The sequence below is a fragment of the Bicyclus anynana genome, chromosome 24 (genome assembly GCF_947172395.1).
Source record: "Bicyclus anynana chromosome 24, ilBicAnyn1.1, whole genome shotgun sequence".
Taxonomy (NCBI): domain Eukaryota; kingdom Metazoa; phylum Arthropoda; class Insecta; order Lepidoptera; family Nymphalidae; genus Bicyclus; species Bicyclus anynana.
Genome location: NC_069106.1, coordinates 7,932,871 through 7,953,945, shown reverse-complemented (window position 1 = coordinate 7,953,945; position 21,075 = coordinate 7,932,871). Strand labels below are relative to the sequence as shown.

The 21,075-nt window shown below is 36.8% G+C and overlaps 1 protein-coding gene across 1 annotated transcript; it reads right to left on the bottom strand.

Annotated features, from left to right (window-relative positions):
- Positions 1 to 200: 200 nt before the first annotated feature.
- LOC112047848 (sideroflexin-1-3) lies at positions 201 to 21,023 on the bottom strand. The gene is made up of 9 exons (XM_024085117.2): positions 20,863 to 21,023; positions 11,487 to 11,652; positions 10,060 to 10,214; positions 8,656 to 8,773; positions 7,786 to 7,861; positions 6,017 to 6,102; positions 4,489 to 4,616; positions 3,297 to 3,481; positions 201 to 2,105 (listed from the first exon to the last, which is right to left on the bottom strand). Exons 2-9 carry the CDS (start codon positions 11,633 to 11,635, stop codon positions 2,046 to 2,048), a joined length of 957 nt encoding a protein of 318 aa, XP_023940885.1. The 5' UTR covers positions 11,636 to 11,652; positions 20,863 to 21,023; the 3' UTR covers positions 201 to 2,045.
- Between the last annotated feature and the right edge of the window lie 52 nt (positions 21,024 to 21,075).

The following is a 21,075-nucleotide window of genomic DNA, read 5'->3' as shown; positions in this document are numbered from 1 at the left end:
TTAGCGTTTCAGTCTAGTTGTCAAAAATGGGAAGCAAGTCAGTGGGATTATAATGGCTACAGGTCAAAATTGCCAAGCAACAGTCAATATATAGTTAGTAAAATTGTATTAGCTACCTAAATAAAATAATTACTAAATAATTTCCAAATTTGAGCTATCATTCAACGATTACAGACTAAAGAAAAAGTACAGACGAAGTATCCGTTCCATCTATTATGCCTATATGCCTATAAACACCAAAAAAAAAAATAAGAACCCAATTCATATCGCTAAATGCACGCTCAACGCTACTAAACTAATTTACATGAATACATTTTTTGCAGAGATTTAACCTCGTTTTTTTAACAGCAATCAAAGTGTATCAAACGTAAATGTAAACACTCAGTTGGAATAAGTTTCGTTTGTACTTTAAAGTTTAAATTCAATTCACTAACCTATAGTACAGCCGTTTTGTTCGACTATTTTTGACATTTCCCATTTTAATTTGACATAACGCAAAAACGCCATGACACAAAAAATACTTTGCATAACGCCATCTTGTGTGTGTGTTTTAAAACAATTTTAGTTTTTTTCGTTTGAACATTTAATCATTTGCTTAAAAAGAAAAATACACGAGCGATGCTGATAATTTTAGAGTAAAATGTCAAAAATAGTATATATATACCACCTTAGAAAGCTTTGCTTTGTATGAATACTAGTACATAGTATGTATTTATGTGTACGAATATCGAAAGTTGGAGGGAAACATTGTCTGAATTCGGATAGTTAAGTACACCAATAAGGATTCATCAAACAACAATAACATACAACGCAACTTCAAAGTTTCTTCATCCAATGGAATACCTGTGAAGAACACTTTTAACAACCAATCAACAACTAGTACGAATAGTACTGTAAAATACAAAATTTCCTTTTAATTGGCAGTGGACATATTTTTGAAAAAAAAAATGTGGACAAAACGCCTTTAAAACATTGCTGCAAATCAAAAACGGAATCGAAACTAACTTTTTTTTTTCAAGTTATGACAGTTATAATAGCTTCAAAAGCTTCAAAAAATACTAATATCTTAAGAACTTTAAGTATTTATATATTCGTTAAATTATAATTGTACGCGAATTGCCTTTGTTTATTTTTCATAACAAGTAATGTATTAAATTAAACTAAAAAAAAAATTTAATATTTATAGTATTAACTATAATTATTAAAATAGAAAATCAACGTTTCGCCTTTTCGATTTCGCAGTAGTCTGGTTTACAAATCTTTGGTAATATACAATTCAAAATAATATGAATTTAAAAAAAATAACAAACTATATGCCTATAAATAAAACATAACGTGTATAAAATAGATACAGATCTAAAAATAAATAAATAAATATAAGATCACATAAAAAGGAATGTTCAGTTGCGACCTAAGACAAGATAAATGCTTGTAAAACAAAAAAAAAAAAAAACACTACAGTCCAACCATTCTAGTAAGTCACTTTTGACATAATTTGTTTGTATATATGAGTGTGTTTCCTGAGAAAACGTATAAGATATGTTAACAAAAACCCTTTTTTTTTAAAGCATCACCTCTAAAGATTAACTTTAAGGTACCTACTTCCATCTACTCGTAATATAATACTGATACCTCAAAACTCTTAGAATCTTCTATAATAATACTACTAATACATCGGTAGTTTATTTTCAAACGCCCGCGAACTCGACCAAATCATTGATTTTTCCGGAATAAAAGTAGTAAAAGTTCAGGATATAATGTATCTCCCACTCTTTTGCGTGAAAGTGTAACAAAAAATTCTCATTTATTATATTAAGTGGAATGGTTTCTGTCTATAGTTTGTCAATTTTTAATTATAAATTCACAAATAGGTATATAAATTACTGTCAAAAAGGGACCTATTGTAATGGCCGGACTATAGCTAAAATGCATCTAAAAATTGCAATCGACTTATCAACAGGAGACTTGTATAGCGTTAGTCTCGGAGGTTTCTTTGGTTGCTGCCGTGGTTCAGAGTCACTAGTTTTTAGGGTAAATGTACCCTGTTACAGCCCTTTGTTGAAGTAAACTTCTTTTACTTTTGGATAGTTGCTCTTGACTTTTGTCTGAAATAAATAAATTAAGCAAATTAGGCAATTAGTCTATGAAAGATAGTCGGAGTTAGTGGCGTAACGAGCCTTGAGTTTGTAACCCTGTAACAAAATTCGCTAGGGGGCCCAATAGACGAGCGGCAAATCCCAAAAAATTCTTTACTTTTTGATTTACTCCTAACTATTTCATCACGAAGTAAAATTGGTACCAAAATGTGTGTTGTAACTTATCCGCATATTTACAACATTTAATTATTTCTTTTGTATTCGTGTGTGGGAAACTTGAAATAGACAATGAAAATGCCTACATTTCGAATAATCAATATTAATAAAATTTTGATTTGTACTCTCGTTATCTCACTTCGACGTCATCAACCCACATTCGGCTCACTCGAGCTCGAGTCTCCTCTCAGAATGAGAGGGGTTAGGCCAATAGTCCACCAAGCTGCATACTAGAGAATTATGTTAATTTTCTGGTATGCAGGTTTATTCACGATGTTTTCCTTCGCCGATTGAGACACGTGATATTTAATTTCTTAAAATGCACACAACTGAAAAGTTGGAGGTACATGCCCCGGACCGGATTCGAACCCACACCCTCCGGAATCGGAGGCAGAGGTCATATCCACTGGGCTATCACAGCTCATATCTCACTTACGTCGGTTTAAATATTTCGATTTAAAAACACAAATCAATATCAAAGACTTTCACACGTAAGGGGCCCCTGAAGTCCGGGGACTCCGTATCACTGATACGGCTGATACGGCGGTGGCTACGCTGGTCGAGGAGAGCACGTTAACCTCGGTCTCGGTTATTATTATGTATTAATATCAGATAGTGATCGTTAGAGAGTACAATTATATTTGCTATCACTTTAAGCCTTCCAACGTGGATCCAAATCTCATCTCCGATACAGCGGATTGGAACTGTAGACGATCATTCAAATGGGTTGGTATCGATGAACCTGTGGAACTGAAGTATTCGGATCTTTACTTGGATATTCTTTCCAGAATCTCAAGACCCATTATTTTTAATTAGATACCTTCCACACAATACATAAATTATTTAGTGTAGGGGATGTGGATGTTAATGCATTCTAAAGGAATCCCTTAAATCACACCCAAGGTCACAAGTCCTGGGACCTGCTCGAGGTGTTTCCTCTACCACAAAATGATGACTGCTACCAGTCACGTTAAGCATACGCACCCTGAGTTCGTCCTCCAGGCTGTCGACGGCGAGCGAGGCGCGCTGCTCGAACAGCGCGCAGCAAAGCGGCGTGGCGAACGTGACGCAGAGCCCCACCAGCAGCAGCTGGAACGGCACCACCAGGCGCGGCCGGCGGCAGAACACGCCCTTGTTGATCGCTATGTTCGTGATGATGGGCGTCACCGCTGCCAAGCAAGTGGACGGTTAATGGGCGTTTTACCTTATTGTTGCACTTTTGTACCGAATAGTTTTATATAAAGTGTTCTTAAACAAATTCAGAGGCGATTCACCGATTCAGAGGCGTCTTTACTTATAGTGCAAGGGTGCGTCACACCCGGGCGCCGCGATCTCAGGGACGCCCGAGCGCCACTATTTTGTTTTCGAATTAAACTTTTTTTTAAAGTTGTGTTCAGTTATTTTTGTTTTGTTAACCTTTACATCCATAAAGTTCATTTTATCCGTGTAATTACAGTGGGTGTTACATAACTTACATCTATCTTCCAAAAGTAAAACTATCACAGTTCCAAAAATTTGCTACCTGCGAGACCTAGTGTACCCACCCAGTTGTTTCCAGACAAATTATTGAAATTTACTTTTGAAAATAGGTGACCACAAAGGAATTAGTTAGTTACACTGATAGTTGTAGTAACTTGAAGTGCTGTTTGTATGTATATAGGTATTCCATTTTAACACGTGTAGGTACTAGAGGGCGCTAGGTGATGATTGCACCCGGGCGCTACGTTAGCTAGAGACGCCTCTGCACCGTTTTTTTTTTTTATTTTATTTTAATAAATAAATATACTTAAACAATACACATCACTATCTAGCCCCAAAGTAAGCATACAGAGTAGCTTGTGTTATGGGTGCTAACAATTAATATACAATTATATACTACATACAAATACTTATATAATGTATAAATACACACAGACACTGGAAAACACCCATGCTCATCACACAAATATTTTCCAGTTGTGGGAATCGAACCCACGGCCGTGGATGTAGAAAGCAGGGTCACTACCCACTGCGCCACGCGGCCGTCATACCGATTATTATTATTATAAATATATTTATCAATGTTAAATATTTTCAATGTATGAGTTTACTTCGTCCCCCTCAAAAATGACAGACAATTTTGTTGCCGAGTTTGTTTGCTGTACAAGTCCACACGCATTTGGTCCGAGACACTCACTCATGCCGGGCAGCGCCATGAGCACGCGCGAGATGACCACGAGCCCGATGCCGTAGCGCGCCGCAGTCTTGGACTCGCCCACGCGCGCTCCGTCCGCAGTGAACACCGGCGTGCCGTTTAGAAGCTCACTGTCAGTGAAAATATGGTCAAAATACTCGTAGTCGTCATTATCAACCTATATACGGCTCACTGCTGAGCTCGAGTCTCCTCTTAGAATGAGAGGGGTTAGGCCATTAGTCCACCTCGCTCGCCCAATGCGGAATGGCAGACGTCACACGCAGATAATTAAGAAATTCTCTGGTATGCAGGTTTTCTCACGATGTTTTCCTATTAATTGATTAAAACTCTAACGGCTAAAACTCACGTGAGACCTAACCTAACCTCCAAAAAAAAAATTTACATCAAAAATTTACTACAGTCAGTTAATTGTTATTTATGCCACTGTCATGTAATGAGGGCCATAGCACAAGTGGTTTTTGTGCAATGACGCGAATAATTGCACAAGAGACAGCGCGAGTGCTACAATGGCTAATTACGTGCAGTGGCATACAATACTCTTTCTACGACCATGATGAAATAAACTAAAAAACATAACAAAACTTTGGTAAATAATATATAATTGGCGTTGGGCATGGCCTTCTCGATTTTGTACCGTCTAGATTTAGTCTCTTATAAAGATGTACCTTCTGATCACTTTGAAGGCGGTGCCACAACAGTGATGCATTAACTAAAGCCGATTAAATCATAGAGTCACTGGCTTGGTACCGTCTTCAAAGTGATCAGAAGGTAGCACAATACAATGTCATTTTTCGCTTTATAGTTCTTGTGATTTTGAGGTCGGTTCAACTTCTTTGTTGAAACGTTTTTTTTTTGACTGGATGAAATAAATAAATAAATAAATATACTTAAACAATACACATCACTAACTAGCCCCAAAGTAAGCATACAGAGTAGCTTGTGTTATGGGTGCTAAGATAGTTGATATTATAATATTAATATACAATTATATACTACATATAAATACTTATATAATGTATAAATACACACAGACACTGGAAAACACTCATGCTCATCACACAAATATTTTCCAGTTGTGGGAATCGAATCCACGGCCGTGGATGCAGAAAGCAGGGTGAAAGAAAATGCGATGCGAGATAAATCGCTTATATTATGAGTATCTTGGCAACGCCCACCTCTTGCCCCACCTACTTTTTGGTCTATAAAAGACGAAGCAAAGGTCGAAAACGACACTTTGCAATTGCACGTTGTAGAGTCAACATCTCCTGAGGATGCTCCGGTTTCGGGATGAAACGTACGTAGAGAGTATTTTGTCGGACCTGGGTGACGTTGTCGCATGGGTTCGCCGAATTTTCGTGGATGATAGCAAAATAAATAAATCATTATATAATCATGATGAACTTCCGCAAAGTAACGCCTGCTTCTATCCAATATTTAGAAAGCAGGGTCACTGCCCACTGCGCCACGCGGCCGTCATGAAGCTATAAGATCAGCAGTGTGAGATACATACGCGCTCCTCATCATGGGGATGTTGATGAAGTTGGCGCCGCACACCGCTGCGAAGGGCACGAGCCGGGCGAAAATCGGATTCATGTTCTGCAACGGAATACGCACCGTCATCACTACTGGATGGTGGTGGTGGTGGTGGCTAGTGGTGGTGATGTTGGTGATGGTGACTGGTGGTGGTGGTGATGGTGACATTCAAGGTGACGTTTGGGCGGTATCGAGACGTGCGGAGCGCCTTTAGACAAACATTAAAAAGAGATAGGAAAGTAATTGTATCTATAAGTATCTATACTAATATTATAAAATTTTGGTTGTAAAAGGTTGAAAGTTTACATTGATTTCCACGCGGACGAAGTCGCGGGCGTCCACTAGTATAAATATATAACTAATCTCACTGTCACATCATACTCCCACTAATATATAATAGGATAGTAAAATTGCTAGTGACAAGTAATGGGGATGATGACTAGATTTGAATATATTGATTTATATGATACATTCGGGTAAATAGGGTCAATTTTAACTAATTTATACATAAAAAGCAAAGATTGACTGGATATTTGCAAAATAAATAAGATTATAAAATTTCAAAATCTATTAAATTTTTTTTATCGTAATTAGATGAAAATTCATACAGTTTTAGCTTCCTTACATTAAATGTGACATTTTTCAATAAATAAACTATAAACATAAACGCACAAATAACAAAGATATTAGTAATTTTGTTTGAACGCCCATACAAACCTAACGATCAGCGAGTCAACGACGTCACTAAATCGTGCCATTTTGTATGGAGCGTTTTTCAGGGATCCGCGGCAGCGCCGCAAATCTGACCCTTTAAATCTCTGTAGCTCCGAAAGTAATGATCGCAGATACCCTGTTACTTTAACAAAATTGCTTTGCTATTAGTATACTCTTAATTTATATAAAAAACTGTCATCATCCCTATTCCTTATCCAACTATGTATTCTGTGGTATAGGTTTGTATTGAGCCTTTAGGGTAGGCAGTACATTTTAGCGTGTATGAAGTGCACGCCACTGCTACTGGATGGTGGTGGTGGTGGTGGTGGTGATTGGTGATGGTGACTGGTGGAGTCATTTAAGGTGACGTTTGGACGGTATCGAGACGTGCGGAGTGCCTCTAGACAGACGCGTCTTAGATAAACATCAACAAATATTAAAAAGAGATAGGAACGTAATTATATCTATCTATAAGTACTTATAATAAAACTGTAGCAGGATCAATGGGGGTGATGACTAGGTTAGAATATGTTGATTTTTATGAAATAATCGGGTAAATAAGATAACTAATATATACATAAAAAGCAAAGATTGTCTGGATATTTAAAAAATAAATAAGAATATAAAATTTCAATTTCAATCTATTAAAAATCTTTTATTAGATATTTTTATTAAATATTATATTAGCTGAAAATTCATATTGTTTTACTTCCTTACATTAAATGTGACATTTTTTAATATTTGAACTATAAACATAAACAAATAAATAACAAAGATATTAATAATTTTGTTTCAACGCCCATACAAATCTAACGATCATTATGTACCTACGACGTCATTAGTTCGTGCCATTTTGTATGGGGCGTTTTTCAGGGATCCGTGGCATCGTTGCAAATCTGACCCTTCAAATCCCTGTAGCTCCGAAAGTAATGATCGCAGATACCCTGTTACTTTTACAAAATTGCTTTACTATTAGCATACTCTTAATTTATATACAATTTAAAAAACTCATCATCCCAATTGTGCACTCACCTTGACTTTACTGTTGAGGTAGAGCGCCGTGCTGAGTGCACCGCCGCACGCAGCGCAGTACGACGCCAACAGTTGTCTGTAACGTACAATAGTATTGTCATGATTTTTATAAAAAAGTAGTCTTTGTTCTCTATATTTTTATTCTGTGGATAAATCTGTAGTCTGTGAAATGAAAATGACAGGTCCGATGTGATTGGCTGTTACAAAAGGCGCCATTTATTCTAAGACCAATAGGAACGTTTGGCGGCAAAACGAGGGATTGGAGGGGTTGGTGGCGTGAGCAGTGTAGGAAGGGAGAAAAAAAAGAGGATTATTCGGGGAAGTGTGGTGAAGAGAGGTGGTTTTGGTGGAGTGTAACAGAAGAGATATTATTATTTAATTTGTAATTGAAAAAGGTGGAATAAAGTGTTGTAAGAACTAGCGAAATATAATTTTCATCACAGTACCATTGGATAAATTAGGACCATAGACATAGGCGTATATAGAGGGGGCTGGGTGGGCCTGCTCCTGTGCCCACCCTATGATTCTGGGCTATCAATTTGGAATTCTATTAGGGACTTTGTCCCCACACAACGTACACAAGTGCGTGACTCCATTCAAGGTCATTCTCTCTCATTCTATGGTCTCATTTTGCTTAGTTTGATTTGTTAATTAAGTTATCCTGACAAATGTTGTGAATAACCATTGTCAGACATAGGTTTTCTTATTTTTGTAATCCACTTCTGTCTCTGCTAAAAGTAGATAATATTTAGGTATTATTTGTTTATAAGCGACTAAATGAGATTAAGACAATTATGCACATTTGTCCTCCTCAGTTTTGATGCATTAGTGCCCTATCTCTAGTGTTAAATATCGTTGCAGTGTACTCACGAGGTGGGCATGGGCGCGTCGCCAGATCGGTTAGTGTAGTTGACCACGGCGTTAAAGGTCTGATTGACCCACTGCCAGAATGCTATCGCACTAGTCGACTTGTAGAACGTTATCATACCTGCAAATTAAAAATTCAAAATGAAATAGACTTATTCGTCAATAGATATTCTGACTTTGGACGTGAAATAAAGTGAAATAAAATAAAGTGATCGTATTTTTTTTAAACATTTTTATTATTTAATCCTTAATTTCTTTCATTCGAAAGATAAAGTTCAAATAAAACGAAAAAAATACATTTGGTAATTGTATTTAATCATATTGTATAACTGACATTTTTAAATTTAATTATTCTTAATTTTAATTATAACTAGCGGACGCCCGCGACTTCGTCCGCGTGAAACTCGATGTAAACTTTCAACTACCCCTACCCTACCCCTACCCTACCACTACCCTAACCTACCCCTACTCTACCCTACCCTACCCCTACTCTACTCCTGCCTTACTCCTACCCTACTATATAATAAAATATCAAATTGTCATCCATACGTCATTACATAGGTATCTGTCATTATACGTCAATTACATAGCTTTCATTTGCGTTTTGCGTTTCATGTCAAGTCACACGGGAATGCTGTGGAACGGGATAAAAAGTATCGTATGTCCTTCTCCTGGCTCTAAACTACCTCCCTGCCAATTTTCAGCTAAATCAGTTCAGCCGTTCATGAGTTATAAGTGGAGTAACTAACACGACTTTTTTTTATATATATATATATATATAGATTTTACTTAAAATAGTATTTACTTCTCTTCTAGAGACTTCTCTTTTAGAGACTTCTCGTGCCAAACTTGTAATATATTGTACCTATAAATTAAATTATTTGCATATTAATTAAATTACTTATTAGGTACTTTTGTGAATCAGCTTATTATTGTGATTTCTATATATACCTACTTGATATCTTAGATTATGTTGTACTTATGAATTAATGGATATCTATAGCTAAGAAGTGTACATAATATGTAAAAATTGAGAAAGTTGTAAAAATCTTTTATAACTAAGCAATAACCTAATTTATCAATATAATTAAATGTAAGCATGAATTTAATGTATTAGCGGCTGATTTCCTTAATAAATAAAATAAAAAAAAAATAAAAAAACAAATATTACAAAATCCAATTGTATATTTTTCCTAAACCTCGTCAGGTTACCTCACGATGTTTTTCCTTCACCGTTTGAGACACGTGATGTTTAATTAGTTAAAATGCACACAACTGAAAAGTTCGAGCTGCAGGCCCCGGATCGGATTCGAACCTGCGCTTTCCGGAATCGGAGGCAGAGGTCATATCCACTGGGCTATCACGGCTTATTTATCATCATCATCAATCATCATCATTATAACTCACAGCCAGTGATGATGGTGTTCATGGGCGCCTGGGCGGACATGCGTCCCACCGCGATCATCTTCTCGCCGGTGTCGGGGTGGTACGCGCTGTCGTACAGGTACTTCGCGCTCCACAGCTTATCTACGTCGTAGCCCGCTGGCATTTTGCGCGATTTTCTGTAACAAACAATCCAAACTTGTATTATTATAAAGTCAAAGTCAAATTTTATTTATTTCAATCTAGCGGACGCCCGCGTGGTATTCAGTTTATCACAAATCCCGCGGGAACTATGGATTTTTCCGGGATGAAAAGTAGCCTATGTGTTAATCCAGAGTAAAATCTATTTCAATTCCAAATTTCAGCCAAATCGCTTCAGTTGCCGCAGCACAAATGGGGGAACAAACATACTTACATACTTACACACACACATTTATATACATACTAGTAGATGCCGCGCGGTTTCACCGGCGTGGTTCCCGTTCCCGTAGGAATACAGGGATAAAATAGCCTATAGCCTTCCTGGATAAATGGGATATCTAACACTGAAAGAATTTTTCAAATCGGACCAGTAGTTCCTGAGATTAGCGCGTTCAATTAAACAAACAAACAAGCAAACGAAACAAACTCTTCAGCTTTATAATATTAGTATAGATTAGTGTGATGTGATTAGGCTTCGTTTACAATCACTTTTGAAACTTCAGGTAATGCTATGAGCATAATATAATGCTGAAACTTAGGCCTCATTCGCACGAGAGTTAAGAGCGCGCAACGCATTGGTACGATATAGATAAAATTCGCAGCGCGAACGAGACGCCGAATTATGTTTTTCACGTGAGTGAAAAGCACGGAGCGATTGACGCGCGACGCAAATTTTATGACGTGAGCGCCAAAACCATTTTTACCTAATTGGAAGTGAATTAAACAACATAACGAAAAACAAAATGGCCATGTTCATGATATATACCTAATCTATACTAATATTATAAAGCTGAAGAGTTTGTTTGTTTGTTTGTTTGAACGCGCTAATCTCTGGAACTATTGGTCCGATTTGAAAAATTCTTTCAGCGATAGATAGCCCATTTATCGAGGAAGGCTATAGGCTATATATTATCCCTGTATTCCTATGGGAACGGGAACCAAGCGGGTGAAACCGCGCGGCATCAGCTAGTTTTCTATACAAAACAAAAATATAAGAAAATAAGTTTGCTTTTCCTGAGATTGAAAACAAAATGTGAGCAAAACGTGTACTTTTCAAAAAAAATAAGCTATCGAAAAAAGTTTTACAAATTGTGTATTTTGTGTAGTCATAACGAAGCTAACACTTTGAAATATCATTTACCCAAATATGAGGTTCCTAAGTTTTCCAGAATCTGAGATCCAGAACAATTTGTAACCACCAAATTACATATTGCACACTCTTAAAAAATGATGAGACAAATGATAGGCACCTGAACTCTGTAACAACTCGCTTGGCCTCCTCCAGGTCGGCGCTGCTGGCGAAGGCATTGATGGGATTGGTGAGACGCAGAAAGTGCTTCGCGCGCCCAGAGTACGTACTCTGGTCGTAGAGGGGCTTGTCCAGGTTTATATCGCCCATTGTGAGGAGTTACTTGACTGGAAAATAAAAAAAAAATGTTAATTAAAAAAAAATATGAGTCGTCACGGGACGCCTGGCAGATGTGAAACATCGACATTATTTTGTAAAAAACATACATACAGCCGAACGTAGAACCTCCTCCTTTTTGGAAGTCGGTTAAAAAGTTATACAACACTGTATACACTATAGGTATCAGAGCTCAGTGTAGCGAGAGAGATGGCTTAGCGCCGGATGGAGTGGTATGGGAGGGTTCCCATAAGAAATTAATTTTGAGAAATAAAAAGATTGAAGTGAAACTTCAGTCTATTGTTCCTGCTGTAACATAAACCCGATCACACTTTTCGTAACGCTAGTCATGCATTCACCAATTTACGTACTCCACAAAACAAGCGTACGTACGTTCAACAAGTCTAAATAAAAAAAATAAAAAACCCGACTGCCTAACCTGATCGCACCTATAGTCTCTGAGACTCCGCCTCGCGAATTTTGTATAGCGATTAATAAATAACGTTTTTCTTATTCCCTTAATGATCCCTTGACTTTGATACCCATATCGCATATGGGTATCAAATATCGCATTGATACGCGTTGTAAAATACAATTAGAAAAACTTTATTTATTAATCGCTATACAATGATGGAATATGGAATGAAGTATCATAATCAATAGTGTCCAAAAGTCAAGTAAAGAGTACCGCAAACCAAAGATTTTATATTATTAGATATGTGACTAACGCGTCGAAACTGACGCGCAGAAAGTGGATAAATTGTCTTAATTAAATGTCGCATAGTAAGCAACGAAAGTTATTCAAACAACAACAAGTTATTTACCCAAATATTGTATTAAACGTCGAGTTGTGTGTTCAGGAATTGTAAAAACTATTATTATACATATATCCGCAGGTTATATATATGTCAGAGAAAACGGCTTGACATCAGATTTAGAGAGCAAAACAAAATCAAGTGGCAGAGTATGACCTTGAGTGAAGTCACGGACTTGTGACCGTTGTTTGTAGGGTTAAGGACGTCTTTGACAGTTAACTAACACTCCCCTTTTTCACTCAAGTCACTCTCCCCGCCTATACCAAAACAATCCCTAAAGGATTATTATCCAACGATAGGGGTGGATGAATAGAGCGCCACGACAAGAATGAGCTAGACCGCCCGAGAGGTCACTTATATCGCCAGCAGTTGGCCCCCCACTGCTCCCCACCTATTTCACGGAACACTTCGCATTATCTTGGCTCATGACGTCATGAGCCGACCGATCGAATGACTCACTCGCGCCGACATATACATAAATATATAATGTAAGTAAACACAAAATTGTACATGTGTACGCTCAGTGGAGTAGCTAAATTCGTATCAACTTTTTGCAATGATTTTGTAGGCACATAACACAACTATTGTATAAAATTTCGTTGCCCTAAACCGACAAGCGTGTTTGAAAGAACTGATAGGAATGAAAGAAGCAAGGAAGATCGTATGAATTGGAAGGACACAGTTATTAAGGAGGGAGGCTTTACCTTGTAGCGTGTCATTTTATAATAACGACTTAATACATCTACTTGACGATTTTTTTAATGACAAAGTAATTTGGAGGCAATCTGATTAACCTTCGGATAAATAATCCAAAAATATTATTAATATCATCGTATCTACCAAATCTTATAAGACCCCGCGATGCTCGAGTAAACCCTCATTTAGAATCACAGTATCACCTACCACAAGGTTGGCGGGGCCTTGAGAGGTTGTCCCTACCCTGTCAACCGATAAGATTTCAGCCGTATACTAGTAATCAGTTTCATTATCAACCCATATTCGGCTCACTGTTGAGCTCGAGTCTCCTCACAGAATGAGAGGGGTTAGGCCAATAGTCCACCACGCTGGCCCAATACGGATTGGCAGACTTCACACAAGCAAAGAATTAAGATAATTCTCTGGTATGCAGGTTTCCTCACGATGTTTTTTCTTCACCGTTTGAGACACGTGATATATTAGTATATCAATATTATAAAGAGGTAGAGTTTATTAAATTGTAAAGTTGTATTTCTGAACTGATTTTGAAAATTCTTTTACCAATAGAAAGTCACTTTATTTAAGAATATCGACCCCCCACCAGGTGGACTGACGACATCAAGCGAGTCGCAGGGATTCGCTGGATGCAGGTGGCTCAGTATCGTGAGTATGGAAGTCCCTACAAAAGGCCTATGTCCTGCAGTGGACGTCCATCGGCTGATATGATAATGATGATGTATATAATGTTATCGCCGCGTTGCAACACTTGCGGTACAGGCGGCTTCAGTGTGCTCGTGGTGTTCGAGCCCTCCACATCTCTTGTTGTATGTATTGTTGTAATTCTTTATGGGTTACTTGGGATAGGCGGGGAGAGTGACTTGAGTGGAAAAGGGGAGTGTTAGATATCTGTCAAATGATCCTTTAACCCTACACACATCGTTCACAAGTGCGGTACTCTACTCAAGGTCATTCTCTGCCATTCTAGGGTCTTATTTGTTACAGTTTGATTTGTTAATTAAGTTATCCTGACAAATGTTGTGAATCTTAACCTTTGTTCGACATTAGTTCAATCAAGATAATTGGGAAAATATGATACTTCTTTTGAAAATTTTAAAACATTAGTTAATAATTTAGTTATTTATTTTAATTTCAATATAATTTTTTATTATATATTAAGAACTACGTACACTTCATATTATAAATTTATATTTAACAACATTGTCATTTTTCATTACATACTCGTATCACATTATATCTATAGTTTAATTAATAATTATTTATTTTAAATTGTAACACATATTTGCTGCTTATTTTAATTTTGTTTATTTGAATGTATTCATATTAACTGTGACGTCACACGGGTCTCAGCTGAAAATCAGCGCCGTGTAATTATGCTTGTATGTAGTGCACGGCATATGCTGAGCTGTACACCCTTTCTTGTTAAGGGTTACAGACAGACATGCTGTCATAAGGATAAGGTATTTATTGACTGTCTGTAACTTTTAGTTATGAATAAATTTATTTTCTTTCTTTTTTTTTCGTTCTTAGTTTTCTTATTTTTATAATCTCCTCTGAGTCTGCTATCTTTTCCATTACGACGTTGTTTTCATAACATTATGTACAGTTTCAATTGGTGTCAATGTGAAAGGTAAACACGCTAATGCCGTATCGTGATACAATGGAAACGGCTTTCGTAAACATTTGTTTGATATTAGTGAGTCAAACAATTATATCATGATCAACGTCTTCATCATTATCAGCCAGATTTAACGGACTCCTTGTAATGGAGGGGATAAGGAGCTTAGACCAGTGGCGTGCACTTCATAGATGCATAAATGCAGTGCATACCCTGAGGATTCATTACGTCCCTGTATTGGAGGAGGAATTTCCCATTTTGTACAATTTATACGTATAGTGCATACCCTAGTTAAATGCCTTGTGCACGCCAATGGCTTAGACCCACCATGCCTTAATGTTAGATTGACGGGCTAATGGTGATAATGTTTCTAGCGATCGAATATTTAGATACTATCCACAGAGTGAGTCTTTACAAGCAGTGTGATGAGGCGGTGAAACCCATAAAACCCCAAACGTCACGCGTCTCCTTGACATCCGCTTAAACGAACTTTTTTCATAATTACCGACTTCAGAAAAAAGGAGGAGATTCTCAATTAGACGCGTATGTATGTTACATTTTTTTCCCTCATCATCATCATCATTCCTATTTCGTAAATTAATATAATAATCAATAATTATTAATAAAAAATACTCTTACTTATTTCTTTAGTTCGATGAAAGGTTGAGTATCCCTGAGGAAATCACGTGGTTTTCTCAAGGATACTCAACCTTTCATCAAAGCAGTTTAATACATATTGTCTGACATTCTATAAAGGTTCGTTATTATTACAGGCTCGTATCCTTGAAAAAATAGTATAATAGGGATAATTTAAATTGTGTATAAATTAAAAGTATGCTAATAGTAAAGCAATTTTGTAGAAGTAACAGGGTATCTGCGATCATTACTTTCGGAGCTACAGGGATTTAAAAGGTCAGATTTGCGGCGCTGCCGCGGATCCCTGAAAGACGCCCCATACAAAATGGCACGAACTAATGACGTCGTAGGTAATGTAATGATCGTTAGATTTGTATGTGCGTTCAAACAAAATTTATAATATCTCTGTTATTTGTGCGTTTATGTTTATAGTTAATTTATTAACGTCACATTTAATGTAAGGAAGCTAGAACTGTATGAATTTTCAATTACGATAAAAGAGTTTTAACAGATTTTGAAATTTTATAATATAATTTATTTTGCAAATATCCAGAATATCTTTTGTTTGCTTTTTATGTATAAATTAGTTAACATTGACCCTATTTACCCGAATGTATCATAAAAATCAATATATTCAAACCTAGTCATCATCTCCATTGAGTTTACTGATAACTGATATGTCGTAGATGTGATCTTGTTAACTTGCTCCAAGCAATAAAAACGCGACACAAATACGCGATGTGTTTGTGTATTTATCGTGTATCATCAATCAAAAACATACGTGTACACATATCTGTGTGTATCAGAACAGCGTACGTTGATAATAATCGCGTAATTTCAATAATTTATTATGTTCTAGGTAAGATAAGTGATATGGGTTGCGATTTTCATAGAGGCGCGTCAAATTTTTACTGATAACCAAGATAATGAGCAAAAATACACAAAACATGTGAGGAAAATGAGTATACTGTGACGTAAGTTTGCTCATCATCATATCAGCCGATGGACGTCCACTGCAGGACATAGGCTTTTTGTAGGGACTTCCAAACATCACGATACTGAGCCGCCTGCATCCAGCGAATCCCTGCGACTCGCTTGACGTCGTCAGTCCACCTTGGTGGGGGTCGACCAACACTGCGCTTACTAGTGCGGGGTCGCCATTCCAGCACTTTGAGACCCTAACGCGTAAGTTTGCTACGTAGCATCAATTCGTGGTTACGAATCCTGAGTCATTAATGATCTTAGAAAAGATCGTTAATGACATATTCATTATATCATACTGTATTTGATTACCTATAGGTAATAAATGGTCAAACTTATTAAAAAATTATTAGTATTAATTATTATTATTAGTATAATTCGCTTTTTTTACTATTGTTTGGGGGCCCCATATCATTGATAAGGCGGATTCGGTAGCTACGACCCTGGAGGTGGCTTAGGCGATGTCTACGTGGCATCTTACCGGAAAGCGAAATCGCTTAGCTGTCGATAGGTCGTGGCTAGGTTACTAGACAAGGCCGATGCGTCCCGCCAGACTAGAGCTAAGCCTATTTAGTAAATAGGTATAAAATGATGAAAAGCTTATATCAAGATTATAATTTGATCAGTAATTAATATCTAGAAATCTTTGAAATGGAGGTCGCGAATGCTTATAGCTAAAGAATTAGCAATTTATTCGTTCTTAGTTTTATACTTAGTTCTAAGTGTTTATGGATATTTTAGCGGTAGGTACAAAGTCTACCAAGTCAAATAGTTTAATAACAAAGATACCGGTCAAGTCCGTGTCGGGCCAAGCGCAGTGGAGGGTTCCGCATTTGTACGCCTCCATTAAAGACTTAGGTTATTTAGGTAGACTTAGGTAAATCCGTTTTTGGTTAGTAGACTCTTTTAATTTTAATGTCTACTTAAATGTTAGTTTTCCTATTAATTTAATTATACGTACACAATAATAGGCCGTGATAGCCCAGTAGGTATTCCTCTGTCTTTGATTCGGAGGGCATAGGTTCGAATCCAATACGAGGCATGCACCTTTAAAACTTATCAGTAATTGCATTTTAAGAAATTAAATATCAGGTGTCTTAAACTATGAAGGAAAAACATCGTGAGGAAACCTGCACACCAGTGAATTTTCTTAATTATTTGCGTGTCTGTCTGCCAATCCACATTGGGCCAGCGTGTTGGACTATTGGCCTAAGCCCTCATTTTGAGAAACTACTCGAGCTCAGCAGTGAGCCGAATATGGGTTGATAATGATGATAATAGAGTGAGTGAGTGAGAGTGAATATGGGTTGATAATGATGATAATAGAGTGAGTGAGTGAGAGTGAATATGGGTTGATAATGATGATAATAGACCGGTAGAGTGGTAACTATTCACGACCGACGTCTGCAAGACAATTTAAACATATTTTTATACATAATGAGATAGATAAACGTGTAGGTATGTCGGTTGAGTGAACTGTGAGCAAATATCTGAACTGAGATAAGTATAATTAAGACGATAAACACTGGGATGTCACGAACAAAGTCTTATCACGAAACTTGTGCTTGACCGATGACGGAGGCACACGATAACGATTTAGTATACATGTTCAAATAACTGGGTAATCGATATATTTATTAGATCATTGTGACACTGAGATGAGATCCTGGTATGGTATGACTTTGCAGTGGCGTAGCGTGCTTTGAAAGGGCCCTGTATCAAAATTACTTGGGGGGAGGGGGAGAGACAAATGAAGGTACCTAAAGATTACTCGTACTCGAGCATTTTGTTGTTGTATTTTATCGAAAAGCCCGTCTTGAAGAAGCCGGCAGTCAGGGAATGCGGTTTTAATCTACCGTTGTTAGCCATTTAAAAAATCTTTATATTCCTCTATCGCGCGGAGCATGATACTGTGCTCGCCTAAAGCCCTTAGTTTACTTTATATTTTTTTACATGTCACGTAACGGATACGATGGGCGACCGGTCGTCCATTTAGGAGTCAAGTGGTTAAAATAAATATGATACGATGTATAATAATTTGTTTATTTTGCTATTATGCGCGATACTCTCTATGTAGAGAGTATTTTGTCGGACCTGGATGACGTTGTCGCATGGGTTCCTCGGCTTCTCGCGGATAATAGCAAAATAAATAAATTATTATATATTCATGATAAACTTCTGCAAAGTAACACCTGCTTCTATCTATTGATAGGATGTTTCTAACTTGTGGACGCTTAAAAACCCGGAAAATAAGAGATTTCTTTTTTGACTTTTGTCATTTCTGAGGTGAAAACTCTGCAGTTTTTTATGTTATTTTCCCGGGACCAGATTAACGGCCACTTTCTTCATCGTAAGTAACCGTCAAAGTAACATCATAAATCAAAAGTGACGGTCTTATCACGGAAAAATAGTCTTTTTTACTACTTTTACTGTTACTTTAGCTTTACATAAAGAAACTGGCTGTAAGTGAGATTGTGGATAACATATTGCTAATTTTTGGGAATATCGGTAATATCTGGAAGATATGGCAAAAAAAAAATATGAAAAACATTTATATATGACATATCTTTTGCCGGCTCAGCTAGATACCTAAGTATAGTTTACTGTTATTCTAGACTTGAGTTTCTTTTACGTTATTGATTGCTCGTTGAAACCAATCAATCACTTATTACCGTGATTTGTCAACTGCAGGAGGATCTATTATCGTATTCTATAAATAAAAAATGTATCTAGACAAAATTTATTGCCCCCAAAGCAATCGTGAGCTTGTGTTATGGGTGCTAAGATAGTTCATAAGTAATAACTAATAACCTATATTCAGCTCACTGTTGATTGCTCTCAGAATGAGAGGGGTTAGACTAATAGTCCACCACGCTGACGCCATGCGGATTGGCAGATTTCACACACGTAGACAATAAGGAAAATTCTTAGGTATGTAGGTTTCCTTACGATGTTTTTCCTTCACATAACTGAAAGTTGGGGCTGCATGCCCCAGTCCCTAGACCGGATTCGAACCTACGCCCTCCAAATCGAAGGCTGAGGTCATATCTACTAGGCTCTCACGGCTGTAATTAATATATAATACATATAAATACCTAATTATAATACACATACAATTCCAACTAGATACTAGAAACAAATCATCACACAAATATTATGCAGTTATGGGAATCGAACCCACTACCCACTGCGCTACTCGGCCGTTACCTACAAGTAAATACTTAGTATTCATAGGACGCAGACAGTACTTGTATTTGCGAAAACGTAAGTATTTTGTGACCATTTACCCTTGGCATTTTAGCAATTTGCTTGTTTAATTCATTATGTTTTTCTTCGACTTGTCCCCAAAGGACAAGCAAAGGTCTTTAACCATAGAGTCTGTTCAATTTTGTTGAATGTCATTTATTACTTAGTAATTTAGTAGACGTCCCGCGGCTTCACTCGCGTAATTCCCATTTCCCTTAGGAATAATGGGGATCAAATATAGCCTATGACACTCGCAAATAATTTCAAAATCGGTTCAGCAGATCCTGAGATTACCCCCTACAACCTCATGCTTTACCTATTTATAATATTAGTCGGTACCTAAGTATAGATTTAATGTAGACCAGAAATTGAGTTTGTCTCCCAATCATTGCGAGCAAAGCACAGGGCAATAATCTGTCTATAATATTAGCCTACGTTAATTAATATAAGTATTGTGCTTAGACTAATAACCTATAGACTCGCAAAAGCCATCAAATTTTCACCTCAAACGTAAGCCATTTTTGTGACAATGTGAGCGTAAGAGCTAAGCTAATTACCCTCACCCACATACACACAAGCGTACTTAGCGTAGCGTAGCGATGCGTCAAGGGCTCCCATTTCAGGGCACATAAAACAGCTTATGAATTCTGCGACTACACACTATCTATCTTCTACTATGTGTTATAAATCTATGGTAGGTATTGTGGGGTAAATATCTATCGCAATTTTAGATATTGTAATTAATTGGCTTAGTCAAATCAATGAATGATGTAACCGGCCTAAACTCTGCAAATCAATAATTTTAACGCACGAGTTACGTAAAACATTGGATGTTTTTGGTTCAAATTCAAATAAAAATATTCGTGTATTCGTGATCACCAAAATTATGTTATCAAAATTAAACAATGATGCATAATTTGTTTTGACGAGTTCTTTAACATTGCTTCCGTTGTGATAAGCAAATTTGGGTATCTAGTCAGGGTCATTGATTTTTTTAATTATTAAAAAATTAAGTTAGTTTACGCGTGATCAATAATATGAACAATACGTCACAATTATTTTAAATTAATAGAAAAATAACGTGAATTGATCAATAAATTTACGAATTTGGTAGCACATTTTAATATCGATGAGTATTTATCGTTTTTTATAATATTTTGATGGAATAAACGAATGCAGAAAAACGAATATCAAAAATATTTCTTACTTACCACTTATACACTAGAACAATTTTTATTTAATAATAATATAATTTGTAAAATTTTTTTGAACACTACAGTGGGATTGCTACACTCATGATTTCTTGATTTCTGATCTTCACTTACGAATTTATAGTAATTTTAAGTTCAAATGTTGCGCCGTCACAAGACCTTTACAAATGACGTAAAAATCAATTTTACTGCCTTAATCTGCCACCGACAGCG

Excerpts from the sequence above, each read along its gene's own strand:
- LOC112047848 (XM_024085117.2), bottom strand. The coding sequence starts at position 11,635 with ATGGGCGATATAAACCTGGACAAGCCCCTCTACGACCAGAGTACGTAC. Across the intron at positions 7,862-8,655 it reads GACGCGCCCATGCCCACCTC|ACAACTGTTGGCGTCGTACT; the intron begins GTGAGTACACTG and ends TGTACGTTACAG. Across the intron at positions 6,103-7,785 it reads ACCTCAACAGTAAAGTCAAG|AACATGAATCCGATTTTCGC; the intron begins GTGAGTGCACAA and ends ATTCCGTTGCAG.